Source organism: Nyctibius grandis, chromosome 10 (assembly GCF_013368605.1).
Source record: "Nyctibius grandis isolate bNycGra1 chromosome 10, bNycGra1.pri, whole genome shotgun sequence".
Classification (NCBI taxonomy): domain Eukaryota; kingdom Metazoa; phylum Chordata; class Aves; order Nyctibiiformes; family Nyctibiidae; genus Nyctibius; species Nyctibius grandis.
In genome coordinates, this window is record NC_090667.1 from 571,488 (window position 1) to 598,991 (window position 27,504).

At 55.3% G+C, this 27,504-nt stretch overlaps 1 protein-coding gene across 1 annotated transcript; it reads right to left on the reverse strand.

The window, feature by feature from the left end:
• Window positions 1–453: 453 nt before the first annotated feature.
• Window positions 454–27,504, reverse strand: SH3RF2 (SH3 domain containing ring finger 2). Its single transcript, XM_068409481.1, has 8 exons — window positions 27,133–27,504; window positions 13,721–13,990; window positions 9,975–10,295; window positions 5,938–6,032; window positions 4,818–4,988; window positions 3,410–3,627; window positions 1,677–2,020; window positions 454–729 (listed from the first exon to the last, which is right to left on the reverse strand). Exons 1-8 carry the CDS (start codon window positions 27,502–27,504, stop codon window positions 454–456), a joined length of 2,067 nt encoding a protein of 688 aa, XP_068265582.1.

The following is a 27,504-nucleotide window of genomic DNA, read 5'->3' on the forward strand; positions in this document are numbered from 1 at the left end:
AGATCAAAACAAGCTTAGCTATGCCCGATGCCTGCACGCTTTCCTCCCCCTCCTGCTCCGTCCCCGGTACCTCACAGGCAGCCTCACACCGCGCCAACCAACACCCGTTTTGTGGGTGCCACAAGCATTGTTAGGGTCACGCAGCAGCCCCGGGGCAGCGGCTCCTCCAGCCGCGCTCGGCACAGCACGGGCCGGGCCGGGGCTCTCCTGTGCAGGGACGGATGCTGTCCTGTCCCGTCCCGCTCCCTTGGCATCTCCCCCAGTCCTCTGCAAGCCTCAGACTCGCAGGTCCCGCGGGTGCCGGCGGTGTGGAGCTGTGGGGACGTGGGGAGTCCTGCCCCTCGCCCCGGGACGGGGAGGCGTTGGGCTGGTGCGGGGTCCGGGGTGCTGGCCCCTCGCCGCGGGGAGGGCGGGAGGAGCAGCCGTGCCGAGGAGAGCGGAGGAGTTACCCCGTCAGTTTGCAGAAATGCTGCTGTAGCTCTTCTTGGCAGGGAGGGTGAGCGGCCCGGAGAGGTCCAGCGAGAGCGCCTTGGGGTGCAGCGCCCGGCGCTGGCGCAGCGGGCTGGGGCTGGCCCTGGGCGAGCAGAGCACGGCCAGCTCGGGGGCCTCTGGCAGGAGAGCCTCGGCCGGCGGCTCCGTCCTGCCGCGCGGCAGGCTCGGGGAGGGCTGCAGGCTGTGCCGCTTGGGCGGCGGCGGGCTGTGGTTCTGGAACCTCACCGTCTTCACTTGCTGCAACGAGAAGGGGACCCGAGTCATGGTGGGAAACGCAGCCACCCGCCCACCTTGCTGGGGTCTGCCCTGGAGAGCGGGAGGGTGAGCTGGGGGGCGGCTGGCTGCCTCCTGGGGCAGGGGGAGCCCGGTGTGACAGGCAGCTGAGAGCGGGTGGAGGAGAGCACCAGGGATGGGCACAGCGTGGTGCGGCGGTGCCGTGGGTGTCACAGAGACCGAGGAGAGCCGGTCCAGGGAGCCGTTGCCCGAGGGTGGGGGGGAAGAGCAGGTGGCAGCACGACACGAGGAGGGAGGGTGGCCTGTCCTGCTGTGCCCCTCGTGGGGAGCCCGCGGTTCCTCTCCAGCTGAGGATGTTCTGGGAGCTCCAAGGTCGGTTGGGCTTCCAGGGACTCGGGGAGCGATTTACTCTTTGGGTGCCATGGGAAGGGAAAGTTGTCACTAGGACAATTTGCAGAGTGATCTTATTCTTGATGAAATTTCCCTCTGGCTGCCAGAGGGGAAGAGAAATTTCCTTTCCGAATGGCTCAGCCAAAGCAACGCGGGGCAGATGGGGGAGGCTCTGTAGAGAGCAGCCTGACGTATAGACTGTCACCCGGGTCTGTGGCGCTCGCTCATTCGCTCCCAAACTCTCAGGGAACTCAGTGGGATTTTTGCCTGATTTAAGACTTCAGAAAAGTCTCAAGATTTGATCACGACTGAATATTGGTTTGAATTGAACTGAGAGTCCCTGCAGCATCTTGCCTTTCTAAGGAGCCTAACCTGAACAGCAGAGTCAGCAACACAGATATCTGATGTCTTAAGGCAGGTGCCAACCCCAGTGACTTCTACCAGAAGAAAACCTGGCGAGAATGGAGTGAAGCCCTCAGGGATGTGGCCCCGGTCAGTGTTGGGCTGGCACTGAGTGCACTGGGGGACCCTCCGAAGCGGCCGGCAGCCGCTGCCCGTACCTTCTCGGCGCTGTTGCGGGAGGTGTCTGGCTTCACCAGGATGGACGGCGGGGCCGACGCGGGCGGCTTGGGAGCTACCGGAGGGTCTTTGGCGTCCAGGATCACCGAGCTGCACACAGAGGGACTCCTGCTCTCCCCTCCTCTGAGCACGAGCGCCGGTGAGGCGTCGTGGGCGAAGGCTGGCCTCGCCGCCTCGGCCGCGCCGGCGCCAGCAGGGAGGCTGTGCGGCTGGGGGCTGACGTGCTGGTAAAGCTGGAACTGCTGCGGCCGCGCCGGAGGACGCCTGAGGGAGCCGGCAGCCTGCATGGGGGTCCCTGCCTGCCCCGGCCTCTGCAGGGAGCCGTCTGGGGAGCAAGAACAGGCGGAAGGAGGTCAGTCAGCAGGAATCCAGGGTGGTGCAGATGTGAGCAGTGGTTAGAGCCCCGCTCCCAGGCATGCTGCGGGGCCCTGGCTCGGCAGTGAATTCCAAAGCAGCAGGAATGGGCTGAAGATAAACCTTGCCAGCCTCCTTGGAGAGAATACAACCCACTGAGCTCTGCGTAAGCCTTCGCAGAGGGTTTTCTGTGCCAAGTCAAAACCCTAAAATTACCAAAATACCCCCAGCCGGGGGAAGGCAGTGGTGGGGGCGCGGGCTCCCGTGCCAGCCTCACGGAGGTGGGCACCGAGGCTCCCCCTCGTGCCCGCCGTCCTTGCGCGGGGCCTTTCCTACAGCCCCGGGCACGTGCGAGTGAGCAGCATGTCTTGGATATTTGCAGAGGAGGAGAGGAAAAATAGAGCTGATACAGAGGTTTTTCCCTCTACCTCTCTGCTACATCAAGGCCTTTGACTTTGCAGTTTCACTGGGTAACTCCTTTCTCACCTTCAGGCTATTCGTGACTTTATGCATCTCAGATATTTCCAAGCTGAACATTTTTTCTCCTGAAACAGAAGTTACCCTATTCTCTTGATCATCCTCTTGTATACTTTTCCTGATTTTACTATATTCTTTTTGAATTACGAGAAATCCGTGAAGCATTCAGGATGTGAGTTCACCAGAACTCCCACAACGGCACAGCTGAGTTCTGCTCTCTTGTTCCGAGTTCCTTTCTTAATAATTCCTAACGATGCTCTAAATTAACCTTTCTTTTTCTTAAATGCTTCTGAGCACGGAGCTGGAGCTCTTGAAGAGCCGTCTGTGACAATGCCAAACTCTCTCTCCAGAGCCACAAAAGCTAACTCAGGGCCCAGCATTGTGTGTGTATAATTAGGGCTTATTTTTCCCCATACCCGTGTATTGACGTGTCAGTGCCCTGTTGCGGGGTGTTGTGGATTTCAAAGGTTGATTTGTTGATTTACATTTTCCAGGATCAGCAAAGTCCCTTTTAGAGACTGATGATATTCTCTAGGTACAGTTCACGTTTTACCTGCTGGAGTTTGTATTTCATTTTCTTTGTTTGCTGCATAAGGACACTTTTATGTCTGATGGCCTCCCCTCCTCTATGGTGTAAACGTTTTTGGTTAACCCTCGTTTTCCCTCGTGGCAGCCCCTTGCCCAGCGGCAGGATAACGCTGCCTGTGCTGGGCACTGCAGCCCGCCTGCCTCAGCCCCGGCAGGGACCCCTCGGGAGAGCTGCCCTTCTCCCGGCAGCGTTCACTGCTTTTTCACGGCCCCGGTGCTGATTGCAGGCAGCCAGTACGGGCTGGGGGGCACGCGTCTGCCTCCTCCCTCCCAGAGACCCCCCCGAAGCACTTACTCTTCCTCGTGCTGCCGCGTCCGCGCCGCAGCGATGCCTGTCCCGAGGCCACGCTCCTCCCGGGCGAGGGGACGGGCACGGGCAGCAGCGCCGGCTTCCAGGGCCTGCTCTGTCTGGGGCCGTTTTCTGAGATGCTCCCTTGGGAGGAGAGCGAGGAGGTGGACAGCGTCCAGGAGGCGTACAGGGAAGGCATCTTCGAGTCGGTGAGATTAGATTTCCTGTTTGAAATGGAAAAGAAAATAAGCTGCGACTAGACCTGTGGTTTTGTGAGGAAAGCAGGAGCTGCCCAGAAGGGAACTCGATGGTTTTAATGCACCTGCACCGCTCCCAGGTCAGGGCTGCGGTGGGAAACGCGATGGACTATACAGTTAGCTCAGGTTTCTGACTCCATTATAACAAGGGCTTTCATCTCTCTTGCGCCTGATTTATAAGAAATTGTTGTCAAATAGGGTTAGGATTCGTTACAGTAACCCCGTGGCATTTCAGAAGGGCCCCAGCTGCCCCTCGGGCAGAGCTCCTGCGCCCACCCGGCCCCGCTCCCGCGGTCGGGGCTGGACCATCGCGGTGAGTTTCCAGACGTGGGAACCCTGCTCCAAATAACGAAATCACAGTCCTGGGAGAGGTGTCCTGACTTATCCCCCTTTCTCTTTGCAGGCGCAGAGCACTACGTCTCTAAGCTGTTCTTAGTTTCTCTGCCTAACCTCGGCATATCTCAGGGGAACTGAGGGCACAGGCGATTTTTTTTCCCCTCTCTTAAACTGTATATTTTAATTATTGCTCTTTCTAACGCATGTTTGTTTAGTCAGATCAATGGCGTCCAGTGCTTAAATGCCTGCTCTAAAGACAGTATTTTGCCTCTAAAAGCCTTCAGCTTGTGGTTTCTCTTCTGGCAGGGGAAAAAAAAAGAGTCATCCAAAAGGAATAAAGGTGAGTCCGAGCACAGACACGTTGCCGCTCACCCTGGCTCCCCGACTAATGCATCAGACCGTGCCGGCTGTGTCACCTACAGGTCTGCTGAAGCTCCTGGACCCAATTACAGAGTCAGGGGAGAAGCTGCTGCTGTCTGTCGGCTCCCAGGTTTAACACAAGGGACCAAGGCTGATGTCGCGCTGTTCGCTCACCGGGACCGTGTGCCCCCTCCGAGGGGACCACCGCCAGCCCCCTCTGCTCCCTCGCTGTTGGAGGGGCCCGTAATCCCCACGTGGTGTGGGCAGCTGAGTGGGGGCATGGAGAAAGGAAAGGGGGGAGAGCTGCCAGGGGTCATCCCGCCTGGGCGAGGAGTCCCTGGCCCTTAGTGCTGTGGGAATCCCTCGCAGTGATTTCTCTGCGGGAACGAGAAGAGCCCAAATCCTACGTGTTACCCGCTCCCCTCCCCGCCTGCTTTTGTTTCAAGGAAGAAAAACCAGACCTGAAGAGGGGAGCGACGTAGTTGCTGGGGAAGATGCCCGCCCTCCCCGTGACGAGGGACATGCCCCGCAGCCAGCCGTCGTGGTCCTTCCCGAAGACGCGGACCCCCTCTCCCTTCTGCAGCTCCAGCTCCTCTGGTCCGTGGGCCACGTAGGGATGGAGAGCCACGCACCTGGGGGGACAGGGGTGAGGGAGGGCAGCCCGCGGAGCCCAGCCCGAGCTCCCGGCTCCAGCTGTGCTGAAGAAGTGATGCTGCTGGCTTCGGGTAGCGGCTCTTGGCCTGGGGCCTCTTCAACCAGCACGTGCATCAAGTGTTGGGGTGCTGCTGTTACTGTGGAGAGCTCACAGGGAAGAAACTGCCTGTAACCTCAGGCCAAAGGGGGTATGAATAAAAGAAGAGCCAACAGGAACGGAGAGCAAAGCAGATGGTTTCTGTCCCAGAAGTGCCAGCCAAGGGCGACAAGCGACAGGGAGGAGAAAGCTGCTGCTCTTGGATGACCTACGCTAACGCAGGCGAGTAGCAAACTCCTGAGTGTGGTACAGATTTATAGATACTGCTTGTGTGTGCAAGTGCTTGCCCGGGTCTGGCTCGGGACTGGGGAGGTGCTAATTGCCGTGTAGCCACCTTGTTGCTGTTCTGTTGTTATTGGGTAGCTTACAGTGCCAGGCTGATGGATCTTATCTAGAGGAAAACAAATCATCGCAATAGATTATCTGCAATTTTTAACTCTGGGAAAGTTTGGATCATTCAGCGACCCTCACTGTCTTATTCAAATAACTAGAGGCACTTAAGGAGTAAATCAGTTTCTTTATATTTAAAAAAATCTAAAATGTACTGTTGACAAATAGGCAGAACTATATAGCTATAAATCCTGAAGTAAGGCAGTAAGGTGCAAGGATGGTTCACCTGCTGGGAATATAATAATTCAACTGTCTGCGACCCCCTGCTTAGACCAGCCAAGTACATTCCTACATGGGTCTGTGTTTGGATCCGACACTCGGGAGCTGCGCTCTGGTCTGCCTTTACCTCCTGCTCGCACGAACCTGTGGCTGGACAAGCCTAAGGCAAAGGTATGGAAAATTACACGACCCCCTCCCACGTATTTCAGTTCCTTACGTACATATAAGCTGATACGTGGTGCTGCAGGTGGGGAAGAGTGACAATGGCTGCCGAGTGCCCCAGCGGTCCTGGCATGGGGTAGTAAGATGCACTGACCTACAGGGAGAAAGAAAGCAAAGGGAACACTATATGAGTCTGAATATAGGCTTATTTTAGCTGTGGAAGAGCAGCTAAAAACATCTGACAGGCTTCACCCACCCTTAATAAATAAAAACCCGAAGACATTTCAGGAGAAAGAAGAGTTTGGAGCATTTGACAAAAGAAAGCCCAGGCAGAGAGAGGAAGGCTCGTGGTCCTTCTGCTTCAGCACCGAGACGCTTCCCAGGGTATGGTGCGGTTGGACGGACGGTGCTTATCCCGTCCTGTAAATAAGGGACGTGTTGGGACAGCTGACCTGGGGCGTGAGGAGGCTCCAGAGCAGCGAGGAAACAGGAGAAACTTCACCTCACAGCCGGGACTGCCAAGCGTTACGTTGGAGCCCCAGACCTGTCCTTGTTGCTAATCTCACACACATGAGATCCACTCGAGGGGGGAAACGCTCCCTCGCCTCTCTCCTTGTGCTCCAGGTCTTCTTGCCCATGTTCGCTTGGCGCTGAGCAGGGTGAGCGCCTTTGATCCAGTCGCTCGCTCTGGTTCCTGCTTCAGGAACGAGAAGGAGTTTGGGAAAACAGCATTTCAAGCCCAGGCTTTGCCACCCAGGAGGAGAGCGTCGCGTCTGCCCGGTGAGCACTGGGGTAATCATTGCTGTTTCACTGGTTATTTATTTAGTTCCAGCTGGGAGTATTGGCATTGTCTAAACCCTAAATAATACAGTCCTTGCCCCAGTGATCTTTTAATAACTATTATTAAAGCTATTTACCACGTCTGTGGCGTCCCGAGGAGCTCCACAGCCCCGTGTGCACGCTCAGCACAGAGCGTGCCGGGTAAGGGGAGCCGCTGTCTGCCGCGCCGCGGGCAGCACGAGGGCACGGGCACCTCGCTCGGGTTGGCCTTTGGTTTGGGGTGGCCCTTTCCCCACCGTCAGTTTGCATCTACAGAGAGGTGCCAGCCACCGTAACGCCCCCCTCTGTCCTCTTGTAGGGGTCTCGTGTTCCAAGGAGGAACCTCGGCCCCGTTCCTGCTGTCAGGACAATCGTGTGCCTCGAACACGCCGTGCCAGACCTGCCGCTGCAGCGGGTGAGGGGGTAAGTGCCCGTCCCTGCTGCCACTGCCAAAGGCAAGAAGATGACTCCTTGGGCCTCCCTGTTGTCTCGGTGAGGACATGGCAGTGTGCTGGGCTGTTGTCTTTCCCTGGTCCCTCCACATCTCGCAGGTCGAGTGACAGCCACCCGCTCAGGGGGTTTCCAAGGCGAGTGTCCTCTGCCTGGTGTCCCGCTGAGCCTCTGCCCATTACCCCGGGCCCCAGAACCTGCCCACGGGCTGTTTATGTCCTTCTGCTCAGTTCGGTTTTGGTTACGTGTCCTTTGTGCTCGCTGGGCTCTGGCGTGGCCCCACCACGGGCAGCTCCTGGTGCTACTGAACGTTGGGTCCCGCAAGTTTCAGGTCATTTGTGACACAGAAAAGCCAAACGTACCTGACGGCTGATGTCAGGTTTATCAGCTCACTTCAGCGAGCGGCAAAGGGTGGCAGCAACTCTTAGCCAGGTGTTTGCTGACCCAGTGCCGCCAGGCTGGGGGGATAAGCTTGGTAGTGACTGGGGAGAGATTCCTGGGGGTGCTGGTGCTTTCTGCTGGGGCAGTGGGCGGGCGCAGCTCCCTGCCCCGCAGCCTGGCTACTTGCACAACCGGCACTGGCACAGTGCCACAGGCCCTGCCAACGGGTTCTGGCACCCGCCGGAGCCCGGCCTGGCACCACAAAGGGGAGGAAGAGCAGGAGGAGGGCTGGCGGCGGTGCCAGTTGTTGCCTTTTATGGGCCGACATGAGTCCAACCTGATCCCAGGCAGGCACATCGTGCCTTGGACAGCCCTACACCACCCGGCACAGCCTCTCCAGCTGCGTTGCTGCGTGTGCCCACGGCGCAGCCCCTCCTGCTCCCTCTCCCCCGCCCAGCGCCAGCATCACCAGAGACGTGACTCTGCCAGGGGACAAGCCACCTGCTCCGGGCGGTTTGGGAGCGGCCCCCGCTGCCCCTCGGGCAGCACAGCTCTGTGCGAGCGCGGGCTCAGCGCCCGGGTGAGCCCTGCTGAGGGTTTCAGCCTGGCGTCGGGAGGGCTGAGCTGAGCCGTAGACTCGGCTCCATCTGCTGCACCGTGTTTGTGCCCACCCACCACAATCCAGGCTACCCAACCTCTGCAGGCTTACTGGGGAGCACGAAGACGCACGGCAGCAGTTCAGGATGTGAATCAGCCCGCTCTGTTCGTTACTATATTGCTAATTATGGAAGGCTCCAGCTTGGTACTTGTACTCCGGGGCTGAGTGTTCAGGGCTGGCAGTAGGCACGTGACTGTTCATTGCTTCCAAACTTCTGTTTTACCTGGAGTAGTTTAAACCCAAGACAGACAGATCTTTTCCTTCCAGGTAATGTGTATCTAAAATTAATTGCCATGGAACAGCCACCCTTTTGGCGATGAGCTGCTGTTTTTCCAGTCTCAGCACTTCCTATCGCAGCCTGAACTTCCCCAGGAGCTGCTGAGCAGGGCAGACCGACCCTTGGGATCAGCATCAGCTCTTGGCTCTCCCATTGCTCCTCAGTCCTGAGCCTTGTTCTGATCATGAGCGCTGCCTTGTCAGCACGTTCACCCCCACCAGCGCAGATCCTCCTGCAGACCCCGGGAGCAACGCCGGCGTTGAGCAGAAAGGAAATTCCAGCCCTTCTCAGGCAACGCGTTAACACGGTCGCTCTGTTGCTTCTGCTGTTGACAATAGTTCACACTGAGACATTTTTTATAACATTATGTTGGGTTCGTGAGACATGATACCATTTCAATTGAATCCTAGTTCTATTGTGAGGCTTCATTTCCTCTCACATAAAACAGGATCTAACATCCAAGGCTCTTTGCGGGCTATTGCCAAGTACAAAGTGCCTGCTGGGTTTTATTGCACAGACACCGAAGTACCAGGGGCTGGATTATTGCTTTATAAAGTGTGAGAGCAACCTTGAATATGAAAGATGTCATATAAATCTAAACAAAACCTTTTTTCCTCTCATTTCAGATGATCTGTGAAGACTCTGTGTTGAGATCTTTAGTCAGAGCGTGAAGAAGGAATGAGACTCTTTTGCCTCCTAAAACAAAGAGCGGATATAGTCCAGAAGGTCAGTCTACGTTTATTATCTCAGCCCCAAATTCAGCTTCTCTCAGCACAGTCCTCAGTTTAGATTGCAGACTGACAAGGGCTCCTGGTAATTGCCCTCCCCTGGCAGAAACCCTTCGTCTGGACGCGGGCAGAGGACTGAGTTATGGTAGGCAAAGGAGCTCAGAGGAGCTTTGTGAGAGGAGCTCAGAAAGGCTCGTGTCAAAGTAGCGCAGGCGGGAGTGGCCAAGGGCTGGTTCTAGCTTTAATTTTGCAGATGTTGAGAACTGCCTGTTTTGGGTCTACGCCATTATATGGCAAACCAGGTGTTTGCTTGCAGGGTGAATTCAGGCACACACACACACAGAGGTCTGTGAATGGGCTGAGGCTCAGTTAGCTCCCTGGGGAATTCGTGTTCCATACTACTTTCTAAAATGAAAAATATTTTATTTTGCAAGTTAAGCTCTCTGTTTTCTGTTCTATACTTGGAGCTCACTGCAGGAGGGCAGAAATCAGGACAGTAACGTGCTTTATCCACGTTTAGTTACTCTGATAACTTAATTTCTCTTTTTATGAATTCCCTTGGCTCCCTGAACACAAACCTTTCCAGTTCCAAAGGAGGGGAAAAAATCCCGGGCTGCCTGATGTGGGTGACATGTCTTACTGACCCCATTAGCACGGGGGCTTTGTCTTTGCACGTTTGTGCTTTGGCTTTTGGAATTGCTGCCTGTGCACCGAGCGTGTGTACCCAGGATCTGCGCTTTGGCCTCGTGCTGCTCGTGCAGCATCCCGCGGGCGCTGGCTCACCTGGAGAGGGGGGCCGTGGGGAGCCTCGGCCTGCTCGCCGCTCGGGGGGGCCACGGTGGGGTTGCTGGAGCTGATGAGCACGGGGGAGCTGATCTCCAGCACGGGCCGCTCGGGCGCGTGGACCATGCGGTTGAGGGTGTTGAGGGCGGTGGTGATGGAGAAGGGCCGCAGGCTCTTCCGCCTGGCGTCGGGCCCCTTGGGGAAGGCCGGCGGGTCCGCGCCCTTCGCCTTGGGAGACGCCGCTCGCAGGGACGCGCACTTGAACTGCGGGGCCCAGGGGCTCTTGCTGCTCTGCAGGAGCTGCCTCGCGGTGGTGTTCGGCTGGAGGAGACAAGGGGAGACGCGGCGGCAGGGTTCAGAATCACGACCCGGCACAGCCCCGCGACCGCTCAGCTTTCCCTGTGTCCTCTCTCCCTGTCTGGCAGCGGAGCTGCAGGCAGATTGCTGGTAACGTCATCTGAAACCTTTAAAAACTTGTGGCTCAGTCATTTCCCTGATGTGTTTTCAGTGACAAATCCCTGATGCAAAGCTGACAGCAAAATTAAAATGGGTTTGAAAAACGTGTTGCTCAGACAACACGTCACTGAGGCTGAGGCTCCCCCCAAAGCTTTACAGAAAGTTGTGTTGCTTGTCAAGGCCTCTGGCTCGCCGAGGCGTAAGGGGAGCTGGCAGACTGTCCAGCAGTGTTACAATAAATCTAACACTGAATTAAAGGGGTGTTTGGGCACACCTCCCTGTTCCACATCGTGCTGGCACACCTGGGTGCGTCTCGCAGCAGGACATCGAGTCCCTGCAGCCGACTTAGGGCATGAGCTCGGAGAAGCCCCCACTGACGGTGGCTTTTCAGGCAGAACGAGATCCACCCAGTTACCTCTCTGTAGGCCAGAACGTTCATGGCCTGATCCTGCTTCTGCTTTTGAACCACTGGGTCTGACGAGGGAAGAGCCAGGCCCTGCGCTTGCGCATGGGCAGCGTTCAAACAGCATTTCTTGGAAACTGCTGATCACACAGTATTAGTAGCAAAGGGCGTGTGGTGACGATGTTTTTTACCATGATGACTGCCAGAGGAATTAATCATGATTTACTGCTGACATTAATGAATTGCAAAACGTTGAGATTCTCACCCACTCGTGTGAGGCAACGTGCCTGGCTCCTGGGACGCCCGGGGATGATGCAGGAGAGGTGCAGGTGTCTCTCAAGCATTATCATCTTAAAGCGGGGATTGTTTTCACATTTCCCTCCTCCTCACTCCTTAAAGGAAGGTTTAAAACCCATCGTGTGTGCATATGTACACATATAAGATGGCAATATTTTCATTTCTGTATGTAATTAAACTTTAGCCTAAACAGGAAACTCTTCTGCCTTCTCTGAGCACCAGGGGATGCGATAAAACGGGGCCCAGACCTAAGTGTCAAAGCCAGGAGAAGCCTTGCATCTCCCCGAGCAGACCTACCTCTGCCTTCTCCGTAATTAATTCCTGATTCCTTGGTGGCTTTATGTGGCCCTAACTGACTTATTTCTGTTAACGCCAGACTTAAATAAGTAATTACTGAAGCTAAAATGATTTCATTAAATGAAAAGACATTTTACAAAATATATTAGAGCTTCAAATAAGATGTTTTACTAGTGTCCTTTTATAAAATAGCCGCAAAGAGGTGCTTGCTGTAATTATGATTATTACAAGTATTAATTTTATTTCTAGGAATCCTTGTTGGTGCCATTTACACCCTGCATCTCGAGCTGAATGGCAGGAACACAATTAATGTCTAGACCAGCGCTATCAAAATACCATCAGGGAGGGAGCGGGCGGCTTAAAGGTGCATCGTGTCCCTGGCCCTCTCCTGCGGGAGGGGGAGCTCGGAGGGGCTCGGCGGGGCTCGCCCTCCCATTTCGGAGCGCAGCCCCTCCAGTGCGGCCCCGTCCCTGTGGGACAGCCAGTGTGGATGTGTGCTGGAGCGCAGCGTGTCTGGCCTTACCCAGCACAACGCTCAAGCTGGTTTTTAATTTAAAGGTGGGCACGTGGCTGCAACGGGACCGGGGACAGGAGTCGGACGGCGAGGACATGAAAAGCCTGTGACTCGCCGGGTGGTTTCCAGTGCCTCTGCGATCGCCACGCACACAACTAATAACTGGTATTGGAGCTACGAGCCAAGTGAAAACCCCCATGTGAGCGTCGGGGTAATTGGTGTCACGCTGCCGAGAGGCTCCGATTGCTGTTCCGGGAGCTGAAATAACCCGGCGTTGCCGGAGTGCAGGTATTTGAGATACTCCGGAGGGAAACAGCCAGTTTGTATTGACTGACAGCTGCAACTCCTTGGAAAGACCTACACTGCTGAGCAAACCCGTAGAATGAAATGTTGTTTACTTTTAAGGTGTTTTGATTTCATCTTTTTAAGGATATCTACCATGTGTGTGAGGGGAAGTAAGGAGAATTTTACAGAAACAAATTATGCTTTTCTCTTGTCTGAACTAATACACAAAGTTGGCGGCTAAAATTTTAATGACTCGGGGTTGCTGCAGAGGGAGTTACTGAAGTGACTGCTCCAGCCTTTGTCGCTTCCCAGGGTAAGGACTGGCTGCTGTCAGGGGCTGGGGGACAGGAGGGTGCTCTCGCCTCCGCAGGAGCATCTCTGAGCTGTGCGCTGACTCCCACGTGTGCGCTGCTGGGGGGGTGGGGGTGAGCGCAGCCTCCTGACGCAGATAAACACCGTGAGTAAGGGTGAAACAAAGGCACATGAGTGCGAGAGAACAAACACGCAGGTGGCAGGAAACCTCAGAAGGCACCTCCTGCTAAGGAGCGAATCCCAACGCCGAAGGGAGGGTTGCTGGCTGCCCACCTCTGCATCCGCACCAGCACGCTGAAAGCCCACGTTGTGTAGAGCTGTGGTGACGTGTGATGCTGCTCTGAGCTGATTTTTCTCTTTTCGTTCCCCCCTTAGTCAGAAACCACTGCTGGCTCTTGGCTCTTTGATTTCTCTTGCCCCCCCCGCCAGCCTCCCCCCGTCCAGCTCCGACTCCCCGGGATGCCTGGCCTGGGCCACAGCCTCCTCCCCTGCCCCTTCCCCGCTGTGAGAGCGAAGGGAGCGTCACGTCTGTGCTGCTGGCCGGACCGAGGGAGCGGTGACAGCCCTGCGAGGACACCGCTGCCTGCGGGCAGCGCTCGCTGTTCCGCTCTGCCCTGCCTCACCTCGCTGTGACACGGCAGGGACAGGGCTTTGCTGGGAGGTGCAGTTCCTCAGGAGAGCCTGTCCTCCAACAGAGTGGACGCAGGCTCTGTAGCCTGTGGGGAGTAGAGGGAAGCGCCGTGACAGTTCAGGTATTGCTCTGCGAGGGCAGCAGGCTGGGGGTGCTCAGCCTGCGTGAATGAGGTACCCCAGCCCGGGGGCAACGTTCTTACTGTGTCAGGAGGTGTCTTTTAGAGCTCTCCTGGGAGTGTTCTGGCCCTGGGAGCAGGCTGCCACCATCAGCCCTCCTCCTCGGCAGCAGCCTGGGCGAGCAGCGGGGCTGAGGGCCTGCATTCACTGCTCGGGGTGGGCACTCGCCCCCCTCTCTGGATGCCCCTCGTCCTGCCCGTGGGGCAGTCGGGGGGTGTAACTGGTGGCAGCAGTGCCTGGGGGGGCTCGGGAGCCTTACGGATTGCCCAAAGGGAGCTCCCATGGGGTCGGGAGCAGCAGAGCACCCTACAGACTAGAGAAGGAGCCAGCCCAGCCCTGTGCCCGGCCGCGGGTGCTGCGGGGTGGTGGTACCTTGTGGAGCGCCAGGCAGTCCCTGTTCTCGGCCTTGTCCCTGCTCCTCAGGTCGAAGCTGTAGAGCGCTCTGCCGAGGGGCGGTGGCAGGGGCAGCTGCTTGATGACTTGCACGGAGCTGGCTGGGAAAACGCCGCTGATCCCGTTGACCTCCCCCAGGTACCAGTTCTCGTCCAGCTGCCGGAGCAGCACGATGATGTCCCCCTTGTTGAACCGGAGCTCCCCGGGGCTGTGCCCTCGGTAGGTGTACAGGGCCTTGGCTCGCGGGACCTGTGCGACAAGAAACAGCCCTTGCAGTTTGTCCGAGACAGCGATGCTTAACACAGACAGAATTCCCCAAAAGCATTTGTAATTCCTGGGAAAAAGTTAAAGGTCTAAGGCTTAAGCGTGCATTTATTGGGATTAACTCCCCACATCCTTTCTTGGTGTCTTTTTCTAATAAAGACAAGCCCCAAAATACTTATGCTAAATTTGTATCAAGATGAAAAGCAGGCTGAACTTGTTTAAGAATATTAAGAAATAATTAATGCCTTAAACTAGTCTTCCCGTGGGATCCTATTGCCAGGTATAAGGTCTCTAATACAGTGTCTGTTTTAATGAATCCAGGTGTTTCTGTTTCAGAGTGACTGGAGGTCGCAGCCGCCGTCCAGCTGACCTGGTGGCTGTCACCTGAAGCAGCCACCTGGGCATGGCCAGGAGAACACAAGAGCAAGGTGAGCGCAGGTCCCTGCTCGCCGGTGGGCATCTCCCTGCTGTAACACCGTGTGACCGTGGGTTTATTTCAGCCTTAATCTGGGTCATGGGAAGAGGCTCCTTAATGTTACTGTTGTTGCAGTGTAATATGAGAAAGAGGAGATGAGATGAGGGACATTTACCATCTTGACTCTCCTCAAAATGAAACTGCAAAGTTCACCTAAAATAACCGCTGTACTGACCCTTACCTACGCTAGCAAACTCGATTTAACACACAATGGAACAGATCATGCAGACGGCCCAACGAACAGAGCCGTCCCTGGCCCGGTGCTGCGAGCCCACGCGGCACAACGCGGGGGCAGCCCGAGGGGGGTTCCTGGGAGGGGTGCAGATACGCTGATGTTTTCTGGGCTCTGTGTGGCTGTTCCACATCTGCACTTGGGGGGTCCCGTAGGGTGGGGATCAGCAGTGCTGACAGGCACGATCTTTACCAACGCGTGCTACAGACACGATCGAGATCCCTTCAGCACCTTTGTTGGACTAGACCGCGGCATCCCGCACGGGTGCATCCTAGAACAGACAAGCAACCTCTGTGTGTTTATGTTTATTGCCATGTGCAACGTCACAGTTGTACATGAAATACAAAACACTGAGTGTGAAGCTCTGTCCTGCTGCTGGCCCTGCAGCGGGAAACGAATGCTGTGCCTTTAACCTCTGCTCAGCCCTCAGTGGTCAGGCAGTTGAACCAGGTGAGCATTGTAGGTCCCTTCCAACAGAAATATTCTGTTCTGTTCCTAATTCTAATTCTATTCCATGTGTTTGAAGGCCGTGAGGAGCTGTGCTACCTCTCCAGGACAGGCTGCCAGCAGACCCCTTGTCCCATCACAGACAAGTTAGAAACAGAAGTTGCAAGAACAAAATCCTTGTGTGTGTTTGTGGAGCCTCGATCGTTAATGATGCCGTTCCAGCCAGGCTCTGTCAGCACCCAGCATTTCCACCCCGTGCCGGAGGAGCGGTCCAGCCAGTCTCGCATCCAGCTGGGAGCAGCGACCAGCCCGAAGCTCGGCTCTGCTGCAGTCGCGCGCCTCGGGGAGAGCGTTCTCCTTCGCTGGAGGCAGCCAGCGATTGCTCTGGGCACGAGGTCAGGCAGCCAGATATGTTCTAAACTATTATCTGAACTGTTAGAGCTGCAGATATTGCTCTTTCCTTGAATTGTACCAGATTCTCGCCTTCAAAGCACTTGAAACAGGAAGCAATTAGTTTAATGTTTAGTTCTAATTAACTCATTTTGTCTGTTAATTTGTGCTAATGGTACACATGTGCACTTGGCTTAGTGACACCGAAAGTAGGTTGCTGGAAAAAAAGAAAATGGTGAAAGTGAGAGTCAGGCTGGCTTTGCTGTCATCAGTCCGTGGAGCTGGAACGGGAAAGGGACCGTGTCAGCGCTGGGACCATGGACACGCTCACCCCAAACAGGCCTGGACGGACGCGCTTTCCCACGCGGACAGACAGAAGAGAGGATTACGGGGGGGCCGGTTCCAACTGGGAAAGACTCAGTGACAGACTGGTGTGAAACGAGGACAAGGAGCACAGAGAGACCGTTGGTTGCCTCAGGAGAGACGGGCAAACAAACAGGACTCACACAAACTGCAAACAGGGCTGGTAAAGGAGGAGCACAAACGCACGGGGACGATGGGAGAAGGGTTGCACAGCAAAATAAAGCAAAACATAAAAGGCGTCAGGAACGAGTTATGGAAATATATTAAAAGTAAGAGAAACTCTGAAATGAAATGCATGCCTATTGCTAACGGGGAAAAGGTGGACGAGCAATGGGGTGCTGAGAGTCTGGAATATTATTTCTTCAGCAAGAAAAAGGATGGCCAGGTATTGTGTGAAATTAATGAGACAGGAGGGGCAGGCTGGAATAAATAACTGAAGAGTAGGTAGGATAGGCGTGTTTGTGACATTAGAGCTGGCTGAAAGTCACCCCTCTTGGATGGATGGGCTGTTTCTTCCTGTAACCATGGTCACAACCTTCCTTTCTTCACCTCTTCTTTAACCCTTTCCTCCCACTCCCACGCCCTTTCAAATCTCACAGCCCATCCTGTTTTCAGGTGTCCCCCAAGCCTGGTTTTCTTTCCCATTGCTGTTTCCTGGAGGGACCGTTGACATCATCTCTCCCCTCACTTTATAGAGCAGAGAGCACTTGTACTCACTCGTTGAAATTTGTTGCAAAACTTGTGGATCTAAGTGAGTAACAGTTAATATTAATGCTTACACGCTTCTTTAGCATCCAAAAATATTCAGAATTTTGGTCTTTTGGGGCTTGCTAGTAATTTTGAACACTCACAAGGTAACGTTGGTGTATGCCTGCATGGAGGTTTTGTTAAGGAATTGTTATAACGTTGGAGTTCCTTTGATGTGTACGACTCCCCTCTAAAGCTCCCTGTGCTCCAGGGATGGGCTCTGCGGCTCCCCGAGCTCGGGGTGGGGAACGGGGGAAGCCGGGAGCCCCCAGCCCGGGTGCAGGCTCAGGGTCAGCACGGGGCACAGGACCCCCACGCCTCCCGCCTGCCTTGGGAAGGGGCGAGGGCAAGGAGAGCAGTCCTTGTTTTCCACAAGCCTCAATTAAAACCACCTCAGAACTAAATGCTTCCAAGGGACGGGTGGTGTCATGAAGGGATGTCAGCCTGGATGCACATTTCTGGTGGTAGAACAAGGGAAAACCGGGATCACGCTGGACCGTTTCTGCACTCGGTGAGTGACGTTTTCAAAATTGTATGTTCTTTGTAACTGCCAAAATATTTTTTCTAGCATTTTAATACTCTTTTAAGAGCAAAAATCAACATAAGTTAAAAAAAGAGGAGAAGGGATTAAAAGAACCCATAGCAATACAAAGCATTTTGTTTTGGAACCAACTGAAATTAACTTGAAGTTAAGTTTTTAAAAGATCTTAATAAAAAGATCTGGGGCAGCTGGCAGATCCCTCCTCACTGCTCCTGCTCTCAGCCCGGGTTTCTTTCCCAGGCTGTGCTGGTTTCTGTCCGCTCTTGGATGTACTAGATCCTCTGCAAGGCATCGGTTTCACTTTATTTAAAGTAGGTTAATTGCAATGGCAGAAACTGGGGTGCTAATTAAAGCCGGCGATAAAGCCGAGGTGTGCCCGGAGGGGGCTGGCTCCGGGCTGAGGGAGCGGCTGCGGCCCTGGGGAGCGGGGATGGAGGCGGCCGTGTCCCCGCGGGCATTGCCTGGTGCTGCACAGAGCCAGAGCAAATCTCCTGCTATTTCATTTGCTTCGATGGATTTTTCTCCTCTTACTACGTCCAGTCACTTTTTGTTAATCCAAGGCAGCGTTTTGTTTTAGTGGGGGGGTGGAATGCTGGCAGCAAAACGTTCAGCCAAATATTGCAAATCCGGGCACACTCCCTAGCTGCGGGGTTCAGCGTCTGTCTTTGAATCCGGTTGGGAAACCACTGAGAAGCTCTGTCAAAAACTCAACTAAAGGTTGTTGAAAATTGGTGTAGAATATTTGCTGCCCCGTAGCAGAGGCAGCAGCACCCAAGAAGAATCACCGCCGGTGAACGGCAAAGGCTTTTCCCCCGTGACGCCACGCGATACTGCAGCCACAGTAGTGATGCTAAATTAAATAAATAGGAGATAGAGGCGAGTCTGTCGTGTTCTCGTGTGTGAAAGCCTCTAAAATCAGCGGGCAGCTGAGCAGAAGAAGGGAAAGCCACAGTACAAACTGCCTGCTGAGACTTTTCAGGCTGTCACAGAGACCAACGGGGGGTTTTACCGAGACCTTTGGGTATCAGTGCGATACGGCGTGCAGCCCTTGGGCGAGAGACTCCTCTCTCCTTGGCCACTCCGCCAGCAGGGATGGCCGTGGCAGATGCACCTCAGTGCTTTTTCCCCATTCTGGGTGGATGTGAGGCCGACAGGGGAGAAAAGGCTTTTCTTTAAAACTATTTTTGGCATTTGGCATCAGCTGCACTAGGGCAGCCATCCAATACATCTGAGTCTCCCTCTGCACGAAACAAAGCAGCAAATTAAAAATATGTGCATGTGTATGTGAGGAAGCAATTCAAAGCATCTCTTCATAGCTGGGAGAAATGTGCACTATAATTATCTTAAATGAACTAGTTATAACTTCCTCGTTATTGGCAGTGGCTTAATGTAAGACCACACACTCACAGCACTGGTATGTAAAAAAAAAAAAAAGATAATAATAATAAGAAGAAGTGTGTGAGGCTGGCTGGGGTGGGGGTCACCAGGGAGAGACGTTAACAATTGTTAAGAAAGGAGGAAAGCAAGGCCAGGGAGCGCAGCGGAGAGCCTGAGGACGAGGCCACAAACGTCCCTGCACCTGGGGTTCGTGTGCTTCTTCCCCCCTCTCCAGGCAGGGCTCACAGCAAAGGGCTTCAGCGAGACACGGCGAAGGACAGAGGGGACCCTCCCGTTTCCCAGACGCTCTGACTTCACCAGCGCCCACGGCTGCATAGATGAACACGTGGGGTGAGTGACGAGTTAATCCTTGCAATAGCCCGTTGCTGTTGGTGTCCAGGGGTGCTCCTCTGGTCTCCCGCACGCCCAGGGCGGGCAGCAGGAGCTGCTTCGCGGGAGCGAGCCCCGGGAGCGCTGCCCGCTGCGGACGTCCCCCTTCCAGCGCCGCTGCCCGACAGCACCGTTGGCCCCGGCCCCCCAACCTCAGCGGGCGCCTGCTGACCCTGACGGCGGGGGCAGACCCGTGGGGCTGCGGAGGCTGCTGGCAGAGGGATCAGGAATGGCCGCAGACGGGTTTGGACCCGCACCCCGGTGGTTTCCCAGCTCTGGTTTGCATAACTCCGCACAGGGAATGCCCTGGAGTGGCTCCTGGCTGCGCCTCGTCCCTCGAAGGCAGCCGGTGCCCCGAGCACGCGCTCCCCCCCCGCACCGGCTGGGTGCTGCAGCACGTACCAAGGGCCCGATCCTGGCCTGGGTTTCGTGGGTGCCGCCCCATGTGCAGAGGCAGTTGCTCCCCAGGACCTTGTGTGGGATGTCTAGGGAGCCCCGGCCCTCCGAGCCGGAGCGGTGGCGGCACTGCCGGGGCTGTGCCCCCTGGAAGGAGCCTGCTGACCGGGAACAGACCTGGGTGTGTGGTACCGGGGGCTGCTGCTGTGCTGGGCGCTGGGCAAATGCAGCAGCGATCCCTGCCCTGGAGAGTGGGTGATCTAGAGAGACGGGCAGGTGAAGGGTGGGGTGATGGTGGAAATACTGTCCCTGCTTTACCTGCGGGGATGGTACCCGGGGGAGCGGGTACCCGGGTGCTTGCTCAGGGCCAGAGAGTGACTCCTGGACAGATCTGAGAGCAGAACCCAGGCCACGCTCCTGATGAGCAGGGATTTACACACCGTGTGTGGAAAGCTGGTTATTATCTACCTACTGACGGCAAAGGACAGGCTGGCTTTTCATAAAAAGAGCTAATCAATAACAACTACCGTCCATTTGAGTCACTAACTTTCTGCAAGCCGCCTTCAGCATCCTGCCACTGGCTGCCCGCGTTTCCTTGGGATGAATGAGCCCCGCATCTCCTTTGTGTGCTCAGCTAGCGCAGGCTCTTTAGGATCCGGTTGGATGAAAAGAGCTATTTGAATGTAAATTAATTGCCATTACAATTCTGTTTTTCTGCTTTTCCTCAGAGGAGATAACTTCAGCCTTGTCACAGAGAACAAAACCATCAAAAGTGAACTTGTCACTTCAATCTGTTCCTATAATTATATCTGAGGATTCAGACAGTTGGGTGGTTTCTGCATTATCTCTCCCCTGAGGAGGATTGCTCCCATCTTCCAAGCACAAGCAGAATATGTGCATCAGGCAGAACAAGGTCAGTCCCCTCTGTTCATGTCGGTACCGGAGCTCACTGGACCTGCCCGATTCCCTCTCGGGTTTGCGGGGTCGCAAGGCCAGTGTCGGTCACGGCCAAAGCTGGCAGCCGCCCTGCACCATGGCCAGCAGGCCTTCCCGGGGGGCTGGGATGTAAGCTGTATGGATTTAGCTGGGTATGGAAAACATCATCTTAAGTTACAGGTGGAAGTGGGTGTGATTTGCAGAGCGAAGAGATGAAAAGCAAGCGAAGGAGCCTGCAGAAGCAGGTGTTAGAGCCTGTCACTGAGAGGGCTGGGGCTGGCTTCTGTGCTGCTACGGCTGCACATCCACGGCTGCTGCTGGGGCCACGGCAGCGGTGACCGGGGGGCACTTACCCCACCTGCTGAGTAACACCCCGCTGCTGTGCCACCGCATCGGGGCTCACCTCACTGCTGAACTCTGCCTATTGTAATTCTGGCTTTGTACTGCAGAGGTGAAATGGAAAATAGGGAAAATGATTAAAGAAAATACAGAGCAGCTTTTATCACGGAGAGGCTGAGCGGATGCTGCACCAGCGATGGCTGAGGCACCGCCGCAGGCGCCCGGCCCCGAGGGGAGCGCCCGGCTGCGCGTCGGTAACGTCCCCACGGCTCCGGAGGAGGACGGTGCCGGATCAGGCTTTGCTCTGCCTGTGCGAAACCACAGGAGAGATTTAGGTGGGCAGGAGGAGTGCCAAGGGGCATGCAAGGCAGGAGCTGGACCTGAGCGTGGCTTTGCTTCATAGATGCCCACTCCTTGGTGTGGGCAGGGTCGTGTGGGTGCAGGCAGAGCAGGGATGGGCATGAGAAGCCGATCTGTGAGAAGACAGAGGGGAGGCTGGTGGTGGCTGGTGTGGGGCACAGCGGGGCGATGGAGGCTGGTGTGGGGCACAGCGGGGTGAGGCTGGGGACCAGAGACCGGCGTGTGGGAGCTGCGGTGTCTGCCCGAAACCTTTTCACGCCTCTTCCACTGACGGTCGCCGCTATCAGATGTGTTTGTCTCTGCTGCAGTCAGCAATCTCAGGCGGTGGTTAAGTTGTGTGTCATGGTTTTAAGCCGCACGGCAAACAAACTGTGTCAGCCCTCGGCGTGCCCGGTCATGACGCTCTGCCTCAGTGCCACGGTTCTCAGCACTGGCTGTTTACCGTGCAGGGAGGAGCCCTGCGCCCCGCTCCCTCCTCCGGCAGTCCCGGGCTCTCCCTGCGCTGGGACGGGGAGCGCTGACGCTGCCGTCACCCAGCATTGCCAGGCCCGGCAGGGTTGCCACTGCTGCCCATGGGCACGGGGCTCAGGGCTCTGCGCACCGGGCTGGCACCGGAGCAGGGTGAGGGCCGTTGTGGGCCACCCCACGGGCAGCGGGCCTGCCGAAGGCCGGTGTCTGTGCCACGTCCCTGCCACCACTCCCAGCTGCCAGGGCCCCGCGCTTCTGGTTGCCCAACAACCCGGGATTTAGTTTGCGTGTTAGTTCAGGGAAGTGCTTAATTACTGACGGCACATCTCCCCATTAGCCTGCCACCTCCGCTTGGCAGCCATCGTGACAGTAAATTAATGACCGTCATGAAGCGATGGCCACCAGCTGGGCCTTGCCTCCGCTGTAGGCCAAGACCGGCGTGGTGACCGTCTGCCTGGCCTTGGGCGTCCTCATCTTGCCCAGACCTGGGGCTGGAGGAAGGAGCCGCTCTCCCCTTTCTGCATTTCCATTTCCCTGGGGAGACCGACCAACGCTGGAGCCCAGTTACACAAGACACAGGCTGACATGGTTTCCCAACAGGCGAGGCTTGCTCCTTCCTCCCTGCAAAGCCAGGGAGACGTTCTGGGCCCATCAGCTGTTCAGGGCCCAAAGGAAACCCTTTTAAAGGGGTCAGATTGCCAAAGGACACGTGTTTGCCTCTCAAAAACTGCCTGCTAAACTGTGTCCCCTGTCCTGGCATCAAAACGACGTGGAGGTTCCCCACATCAGGATAAACTCAAATAGCCACTTACAAACTCATAAGGAAAAGTTTTTCTTAAAAAAAGGTCATATTCTTTATTCATTTGCATGGTGCCTTGCGCAGTGGAGTCCTGATGCTAAATGGAATTTGAATGCCTGAAAACTAATAACAGCAGAACAAAGTCCAGCGTTTAAGAGCAAGCCCTGCAGTTTCCCTTGTGAGAAGGGCAGAGGAGAAGTAAAGGACAGCAAGACAAGGTTTAGATGGCAGCAGTGAACGGTTCTTCTTGCTGCTGAGATCCAGCCTCCCCTCCCATCCCTTCAGAGGGGGGAATTACAAACTCAGGGCAATGACCGGCTTTGTGGACCCGGGGACGGTGGCCAGCCACTAGCGGGGAAAACCTGTGAGAAGGGGAGGGCTCGCAGACTCTCAGCCTCCTCGCTGACCACGATCCTTAGCAGGTGAGCTCGCCCGCTGAGAAACCCTGCTGTTCTATTCCTGACTTGCCATCTGAGCCTGACTCATTGCCTTGGTAACAAATTAAAACACTTTTATGTGTTTGCAGCTTGGTACCTAATTTTGTAAACCCAGGGAAACTGGCTCCTGATGCTGGCCACAGAGTCCTTTGGCTTTCCCCCAACCCCATCCCTCTGCAAAGCCGCCCATCACGCCATCCTGGCCGGGCCTGGGTACGACGGTGCCGCCTTGCATTTACAGCGCAACTGCATGTTTCATCCTTCATCCCATCAAAACGGTATTTTCTTTTTAAGGTTTCCACAGAGAACCTGACATAACCCTCATCCCCCGACTCCGAGGCTGGGGGTCTGCCTTACGCTTCTCTCCGACAGCAACGAACAACTGGCTCAGGCTCCTGTGTGACACCAGCTCTTCCTCATGGCCGCAGCAACACCTACAGCTGCTGCCAAGCTGCCGACCTCTGTGCTCTTGAACCCGTTGTTGTTGCACACACAGCTTTTGGGGCGTGTATTGTCAGGTGATCTATAGTGAGGTGACTTCACTCTCTTTGCGGTAGATGAAAGTGCTAAAACTCCATGCAAAGGAGAAAAAAGGCGTACGACGGTGTGCTGTACGAGGCGCGAGCCAGCACTGCAGGAGCAGTTCCTTGGGTCACACTCAGCATTTTTTCAGAATGAGACAAACCCTGATGGGATCATAGGCTGGGATGTGGCTGTGGAGGAGAACTGGGGCGAGCCCTTTCTCCCAGACAGCCATAAGGCCACACAGAATTTCTAGCCAAGTCAAGCGGCTCCATTTCCAGCCGAGGGACCCTGTGGCAGCAGCAGCCACCACCCACGGCAGCTGCTGGGCGAGAGGATGCTCCCCCTCTCTGGCGGCGAAGGAGCCGGCGCCACGTCCTGCGGCAGAGCCAACGTGCCTGTGCAGAGTCCCCGGGTTTGCAATGTCTGTTCAGTGCTTGTCCAGCCCCAGGTGATGTGACACGCGTGATGAGGTCATTACTGTGACTGCACAGGGACTGGGGGGGTGTTTTGGGGGGTGGGAGGGTTTGCACAGTGAGTGGGTCAGGAAATGTGTGTGCCTCCGCTGGGTGCAAACATGAAGGTTGCTCTGAATAAGATTTCAAAAACATCCAGCAATCCAAGTGCTGTCTGTCAAATGCAGAAAGGAGTTGGAGATGTTTCTGGGGGAGAAGAAAATACCAAGACACAGGCACTATCTATAGCCGGCCGTGTGAGGGTGGGGACGTTGGAGCGCGGGGTATTTTTATCCCCACAGAGGTGCGATCTGTCTATCTCCCGTGAAGGGCTGGAGGGGGTGGTACAGCACTCGGCTCATGCAAAGAGAAAATAGCCCAAGTCGCAGTTAAATCAGCGTGGTCTGTGTTTTCCAAAGGCACGCCGTCATACGCAGAGTTTTTCTCCTCTGGCTCACTGCCCTGTGTTTGTTGCATGACAAAGTTCATCATCCAAGTAGCTGTTTAGTGGCCTGGACGGATTTTTGCCATGTGTAGGGTACAGTGTAGGGCTGCTACTCATCAGAGAAGTACGGGAGCTTTGTGTGTACCTCAGCACACACCATCCTCCTGTTCCCTCACCAGCAGCTAAGCTGCGTTGGGGCTGCAGCCAGATAAGAAGGATGGTTCAGCACAAGACGTAACCACATCTGGCACATGCCAGGGGCGGTTCCTAAGAGTTCAAAGGCTTCAGCGTACATTATTTATGCATTCACCTCCCAGCAAATCCTTTTATTCTTAAATTCCAGACAGTTTGTTATGTGGAGATCCTGAAAATCCAAAGTCTTGTCCTCTCTGCAGAGATGTTAAAGATCTTAAAACGTGGCCAGATGTCCCAGGAGCAGCTACCGGGCAGCGCCAATGGCCCTGGGGCAGCTCTGCCTGAGCGGCTGCTCCCACAGGGGCTGCCCGGGTCCCCTCCAGTCCCTGCGCAGGCACAGCTGGGGATAGATACACACGTGTGTGCCCACATGCACAAACCCAGAACGTGCCCACCCCGTGTCAGCACGGAGGAAGTGGATTCAAAACTGATTTAAATGCTAGCAAAGAAGAAATAGTTTGGGATGGGCTGTAACTAGAATATTCCCTGTTTTTTAAGGCTCTGTGGAAGTCTGGGCTGAAAACTGAGCATCATATCACTGCTAATTCGGCAGCTCTGCTGGGGCCTGCTCGCACTTCCCTCTCGGAATGGTACGAGTTCTTGGCTTCCTTGCTGACGAGGGGATTTATTTTACTTTTTTTGGCTTCATAGATGCTCACGAGGATGAAGAGTAAAACACTGGTGAGGAAACATCTCTGCTGAGAAGAGAAACTTTGATCAAACTTGTGATTTTTCTCAGCTCCATGGAGTAAAGGAAGTTTGTTTAAAACCAAAACGTGACTGATACATTGCATTCTTCACCTTGCAGCCGAGGATTCCAAAGTGTTTTATAATTAATTAACTAATTAAGTCTAAGAGCATTTCAGTGTAGCGTGTTTTTATATCCCTTTGCCAGAGAGGCATAGGAACTCGGAGGGCTACCTCAGCGCGGAGGGAGCCGGTCCGCAGCCACAGCCCTCCCACCCAGCGCTCGTTAAGAGTTTGGTCTTAAAATGCTTTGGGGAGCTGCAGACTGAGGGATGTTGCCATTATATAATATAAGCAACAAGTTCCTACCTGTCCTGAGAACTAGTGAAAGAAATGTGAAACGGGTGAGAGAGAGGAAAAACAGACGAGCGTATTTGTGCTCTTTTATCTGGGGCTGGGGGAGTCTGGTTGGAAAAACTACAACCCCCCTCATAACAGCATTGGCTGAAAACTGCCGCTGTCTGATGGCCTGCACCTTGCACAGACGGCACCGGCAGCTCCCCGCAGCTCCCTGGAGAGCTGGCTCCCGGCGAGGGGCCTCGCTGGCCGCGGCTCTTCGGCTCGCAGGGCTGGCAGCCTGGCTGATGGGGCAGGGGCACCCGCGGCGCACGGAGGGTCCGTCTGCAGCCCGAGGAGTGGGCTCGCCCCTGCCTTGCTCGGCTGGCCCACCTGGCCACCGCTTGCCTAATGGCTGCTGCAGACAGGAGCCCGCTCCCGGGCTGTGCTGTGTCGCCCACCCACCCCTACTGCCCTGGCACTGCCAGCAGAGCATCGCCCAGCATCACCCAGCATCGCCCAGCGCCGCAGGGACAAGCTGCGTCTCATCGAAGCTGAAGCAGCATTTCTGCCGCTGTGGCGCATGTGGGAGGAACGGACGGGCTCCCCAGGCCGGCTCTCTGCTGTTGCCCCCCTGGCACGCCTGCCAACCCGTGAGCTGCCGCGCCAGGCAGGGCTCAGGGCCACGCTGCCACGCTTTCCAGAGGGAACACCTGAGAGAGGAACCCCTGAGAGATGTCTGCTTCTGATGTGTGAGCCATCCAAGATGATTTATCGACGCCACAGAGATTCCCTGGGCTACGCACACCAGCTGATACCCACAGGACACGGGGTCCTCCGCGGCTCCCCACCAACACCCACATGGAGGTAGCTCTACACCTGCCCAATGTCTGCCTGGAAATGCAGAGCTCTGCAATTCCCCCCAATGCTCTGAGATTTAACAGCCATTCAAGCCAAGCTTTTGAATGTCACAGAATCACAGAATCAACCAGGTTGGAAGAGACCTCTGGGATCATCGAGTCATGGAAAGGTTTGTAGAGACATTGTACAGAAGAATAGTTCAGGTGGGAGAAATGGAAATCCAGGAATATAATGCAGGAAGGTGAAGCCACACATCAGCCTCTACCCCAAATTCAGACTGAGCCAAGCTCCTTTAACAGCTCTAATATCGTGCCCTCATTACTTAAGAAAAGCTTTTGTACTGTTACAGAAACAACTTAGAGTTTTACAATTAGCCTAGTAAATCATCCCTAGATAAAGTTAGTAAGTTGAGTTTCATATTTTTCATTAGTGAACCTCAACGTATTTTCTAGGACATAAACACCATTACGCGCTTTCCTTCCTTTTAAATGGCTGGGGAAAGTGAGGTGCAGCGATGGGAAAGACCTTTCTCCACCTCTGACAGTTACACCTTTGCAATGCCTGATTTAATTGCTATCAGTCAAAAGTCAGGATATCGCCCAAAAGTTGAACTGCCTGAAATGCCCCCCCGCCCCCAAAGTCAGGAAGCCCCTGAAAACTCCCGGGGGGAAGAGCTGCTGTGAAGTTTTTGTAAGGAGAAGAGCAAGCTGGTTTTGTCTCAGCCTGAGAGTCAGCGCAGTTACTGTTGTGATGAACTCGAAATAGTCAAATATCACAAGGAAACAGCAGCCAGATTTGCAAACAAAACGATCTCTCTCACTTCAAACGTTTCTGCAGTATTGCTAACAGGGAAGTTTCACAGCTCTCGGCACACAAGAACAAAGCTTTCTACGCTGACGGACAGAGTAACGAACGCGGGCCCTCCTTACCCCTTCCATGTGGGTCCGGGGACTCGTCGCCAGCCGGTGCTGATGAAGCTGCAGCCCTCTGGGGACTCTCCGGAGGGAGGCAGGGGAGGACAGGGCCCCCGACCTCTGGATCGAGCCAAACCTGGTAACGTTTTGTCCACACCTGACTCCATCCAGGAGGCGAATGAGGAGCAGGTTGGAGGGCAGCTGCTCGATGCTGCAGAGGACGAGGGTCCTGCACTCGGGGCACCTGAGCTCCTTCTGGGATTTCAGGATCCTCTGCAGGCAGGGCTTGCAGAAAGTGTGCTGGCAAGGCAGCACCTTCGCTGTGGCATCGAGCTTTTCAAAGCACACAGGACACTCCAACAGGTCCAGGAGAGCTAAATCATCCAT